Genomic DNA, 4,748 nt, shown 5'->3' on the forward strand with positions numbered 1-4,748 from the left:
TTGGGTTGGGTCCACAGAGGATCGACGGTCTACATCTGGATACTTTACATTTGTAGGTGGAAATTTGGTCACTTGGAGAAGTAAAAAACAAGAGGTGGTGGCTAGATCGTCAGCTGAAGCCGAATACAGGGGAATGGCCAAGGCAATATGTGAATTATTATGGATAAAAAATATGATACAAGAACTACATATTGAGCAAACAAGTCCTATGAAATTATACTGTGATAGTAAGGCAGCATGTGATATTGCCCACAACCCAGTCCAGCATGATAGAAATAAATATGTTAAAGTTGATAAACACTTTATTAAAGAAAAGTTAGAAGCAAGAGTCATTGAAGTCCCTCATGTTCGATCTGAGGATCAGCTTGCCGATGTGCTAACCAAGGCAGTGTCTTACCGAACTTTTAACAATTGTCTTGACTAATTGGGCATGAGTGATATCTATGCACCAACTTGAGGGGAAGTGTTAAGATTTACTATGAGATTTCTTCCCTTAAGGAGAAATCATATAAATATTATGTAAATCCGGTGATTGTGTAATCCCGTTAATCACTCATAATTCTTTCTTGTATATTCTGTAAAACGGCTATTTAAGCCGATGATTTGAATGAGAAAATATGAAAGTAATTGAAGTAGTATTTTTGAGTGGTATAAGCTCATTTCCTCCCTCTACCTTTCATTAGTTGAGCAAGAGTTAAAGAGCGTGGGTTTACTTCCTTTCCATCTTCTCCCTAATTGTTGTTCTATCTTTTTAAATATGTTGATGATGTTTATAATGTCAATATTATATAAAACATTAACTCAAACATGGTCCAACGACCTACGAAAAATCCGAAATGGGGTTAGGTTTTAGATCAACTGAAACAAAATAAGTACGTAATACTAAAGCAACCAAATAGGCACACATTATATAACTATGAGTTACAAAACCGACCCTGAGTTTGCAAATGTGTTATATATTTTGAAATTAAGCCATTAAGGATTAAATTGATGGGCTATATAGGGTTGAGTGGAATTCTTATTTTTTATTATAAATTTAGCCTATGGAAGAGGCATCGTATGTATTAGAATTTTATGCAAGTGACCCTTACACTGTGTTTAGTCAAATCTTGTATAGGCAAGACCAAAACCTCAACTCACATCAATTAAAAAAACTTTCAGGTGGTGATTGTGTTATTGGTATGTAGTGGGTTGGCTACTTACTAATTGAAAGACATTTGTTTGTCCATTTGTTTACTATCCTAAATACCTTATTGGGTCAAGGTTTGTATAGTTTAGTCGATTATTAAAAATTCATTGATGGGTCTAAGCTTAAGTTTTTAGTCGAGGTGTTGTAAGTGGAAATACTTTCGGAGAGGATATAAAAATCTGAGTTTAGGTTATGAACTGGTATAAATCATGGTGATATCATGTCTTGCTTTATTTGCATTGTATTTTTGTTTTATATCGAGTTGCAAATAGAATTTGATATAGAAATCAGACAGATTAAAATTGGGAGTAAAATAAAGTCTATTCAGATTAAAATTTGATATAGAAATCGTGCCCATGGACCATGTTTTTTTTTTTTTCTCAACTGAACCCGGACCAGTGGTGCAATGATAATGAAAAAATGTCTAAAAGTGTCGTCTCCTTCACTTACATTTTGACATTCTCGACGAAAGAGAAGAATCGTTTTTAGGGAAAAAAAATCGCACAAAAAGCGGTACGTGCAATGTGCTGGTGTGGTCTGCTCTGGCTACGGGGAGGAGACGGACATGGAGGAAGGAGAAATCGGCGGCACCGCAAGACAAACAGCCAGGGCCCTCTCCAAACCTGCAACGATCTCCGGCATGGAAGGTCGTTGTAGACCCTCCAGCCTCACGCAGTCGGCTGCCAGATATCCCACATAAGCAACGGCCTCGATCTCGTACGGCGTGGGGGGAGGGACACGCGGATCCAAGACGCGGTGGATGTTGTCGGAGACAATGTAAGGGATGGCGTAGTCGACGACGTTTCGAGGCGGGCCGCCGCCGTCGGCGTCGATGCGGTGGATGGCCTTCCGACCTGTGAGCAGCTCCAGGAGAAGCACGCCGAAGCTGTAGACGTCGCTCTTGCTGGTCAGCACCTGCCGGCGGAAGTACTCAGGGTCGATGTAGCCAATGGTCCCCGCCGCCCGCATCGACAGGTGCGATCGCTCCTCGTCTTCGCCGGGTCCCTTGAGTGACAGCCCGAAGTCGGCCACTTTGGCCGTCCACTCCTCGTTCAGCAGGATGTTCGACGACTTGATGTCCCGGTGGATCACCGGCGGCACAGCGTACGTGTGCAGGTACTCGATCCCTCGTGCCGCGTCCAGGGCCACCTTCATCCGCGGGGTCCACTCCATCAAGGGCGACCATTCCAGCTTGTGAAGGTGTTCGTGCAGCGTGCCATTGGCCATGAACTCGTACACCAGCACCCGCTCCGGTTCCTCATCGCAGAACCCCAGAAGCTGGACCAGGTTCTTGTGGTTCACACGTGAGAGCTGGGCCAGCTCCGATACGAAGGCATGGTCCTTCTCCTGCCTGCTCCCCGACTCCGCTCGCTTGATAGCCACGTCACGGCCGTCCGGCAGCCTCGCCCGGTATACCGATCCGAATCCCCCGGAGCCCACCAGGTGATCCTCGGAGAAGCCGCCGGTTACCTCCGCCAGTACGTGCAATGGGAACTCCTCCAACCGTTCCAAGGGGCCCAGTGTTCCATACCGAGAGCGGGTAGAGCCGGCTGGTGGCGCCTCTCCTTCCAACCGACCGGAGTCGTGGACCCGGCTGCAGCTCTTTCCGAGGCAAAACCGGAGGATCAGGAAATAAGCTGCGATCACGAGAGCTACAGTCGAACCCACGGCTCCCACGACCAGAAAAGCCAAGTTGGCCCTGGACAAGCGACGGCGTCCTGACCCGGACGTCGTCGTCGGCTGAAGTGGTTCCTTTACCGGTGGGCACGGCATGCAGATGGCTCCGGCGGAGCAGAGACTCTCGGAATCCGGCAGAGAGGAGCATGGACAAGCGGTGATCCTGCAGGTACCCGGGAGTACCCGGTCGAAGACCCTGTAGTAACTGTTATTATTATCGGACGCCAAGATTTTACTTCCCCAGCAGACTAAGGAGTAATTGTACGCAAAGACGCCGCAAAAAACGCCTCCCTGCCCTAGGATTGCCACGAACTCATCTCGTCTGAGACCCTCTGGCAGCCGAAAATCCTCCGCCCAGCACACCGCCGTTCCGTTCAAACGTAGGGCACAGCTCCGATTGCCGCCAGACGCCAAAGCCTGGAATTCGCCCGACGGAGGGGACCGCCCGCCTGGTCCCCAGCATTGCAACATCCCGTTCAATGAAATCGAGCAAGCGTGGGGCAATCCGGCCGCCACCGCACTATAATTCCCCCGCGGAGAAATGGCAATAATCTCTCTATCGAGTCCCAAACACTGAACATTGCCATTACGAGACAACCCGCAGACGAAGTCTCCCCCGACGGCGATCCTCGAGAGGTTAAGGAGGTCGGGCACATCGAAGGTCGGCCATTGCCAGCACTGGAGGCGGCTGGTCCCGGTCACAACTCCGCACAGGTGAGTAGCACCGGCTGCAAGCTCATCCAGAGCCGGGCCCGAGTAAATCCTCTTGCTGGTCAGGTCGGTACCATCACGTCCTCTCCGAAATGCTAGGACCGTACCGTCGTTGGTGAATCTCCAGCACCGGATCGAGGCATTCGAGGACGAGATGCCGGGCAAGGTATGGGCGCATACGAACCCCTCTCCACCGGCAACCGCCAAAAGAGGGATGCCAGGAAGGGATATCGGGATGGATACCCAGTTGGGAGAGCTGGTGCAATTAAGGTAAGATAGACTGTTGCTAGAAGGGATGAGAGCACAAATTATGGTATAATTACTGGTGTGAGAGATTGATACGGTGGAGAGAGAAGAGCAGGTTAGAGGAAGAGAGGCAATCGAAAAGAAGAAGAAGATGATAGAAGCTCCAGAAAGAACCGAGGGTAGGGAGCCAGCAAGAGCCATGAAAGTAGTCGAAAGTTTATTGAGGCGGAGAATTTCATTGTAACAGAAAGGGCAGAGGAAGAGGGGGTGGACACGGGAGGGTTTGATTATTCTGGATGCTGGCTGGGGCCTTCTTGAGAGAAAAAAAGGCAGACGCGGTTTAGAGTGAGGAAGTGAGGAAAGGGAAGAGATGGTACGAGGACTTGGACCAAAGACGTGAGCGTTGAATTTCAGGAGATCAAGATGAAAATGAAGATGAAGAGGGAGGAGTGGAGTCAAAATTACAGCTTCGTATAATAACAGAACCTAGCCCGGTAATTTGAGCCACCCGTTGAAACGCCACAATAGGGGAGCATCGCGTGCGTATTTGACCTGAGTCATGGCGACGTCGACTACGCACGCTGCGGTGCATGGACGGAGAGAGCGTTATTAAGCAGCAATTGTATCCCTCGTTTAGCATACGTAGGAATATGAGTTGTGTTGTCGAATTCTGTTGTACCTGAGTTCATTATATATGATATGATACTCAAGTTTTATTCTATTGGGTTCAAAATAACCAAACCAATGCAAGTCCATTGCGACAATTAGGTGGCAATGCACATTGTGACCAACTTAATCTTCTATGAAAGAAGAAAACACATTGAGATAAATTGTCATTTTGTTTGAGAAAAATTACAAGCTGGTGTCATATCCATGCAATTGTTTCTTTAAAAAAAAATCATCATACAGATATTTTCACAAAGAC

At 47.7% G+C, this 4,748-nt stretch overlaps 1 protein-coding gene across 1 annotated transcript; it reads right to left on the reverse strand.

Moving 5' to 3' along the window:
• Positions 1 to 1,555: 1,555 nt before the first annotated feature.
• Positions 1,556 to 4,163, reverse strand: LOC137949612 (serine/threonine-protein kinase-like protein CCR4). The gene has a single exon (XM_068795708.1). It carries the CDS (start codon positions 4,022 to 4,024, stop codon positions 1,736 to 1,738), a length of 2,289 nt encoding a protein of 762 aa, XP_068651809.1. The 5' UTR covers positions 4,025 to 4,163; the 3' UTR covers positions 1,556 to 1,735.
• Positions 4,164 to 4,748: the final 585 nt, after the last annotated feature.

The sequence above is a fragment of the Aristolochia californica genome, unplaced genomic scaffold (genome assembly GCF_029961685.1).
Source record: "Aristolochia californica isolate CCGP_79_NKW_82.1479 unplaced genomic scaffold, dmAriCali1.0.hap1 SCAF_14, whole genome shotgun sequence".
NCBI lineage: Eukaryota > Viridiplantae > Streptophyta > Magnoliopsida > Piperales > Aristolochiaceae > Aristolochia > Aristolochia californica.

Excerpts from the sequence above, each read along its gene's own strand:
- LOC137949612 (XM_068795708.1), bottom strand. The coding sequence starts at position 4,024 with ATGGCTCTTGCTGGCTCCCTACCCTCGGTTCTTTCTGGAGCTTCTATC.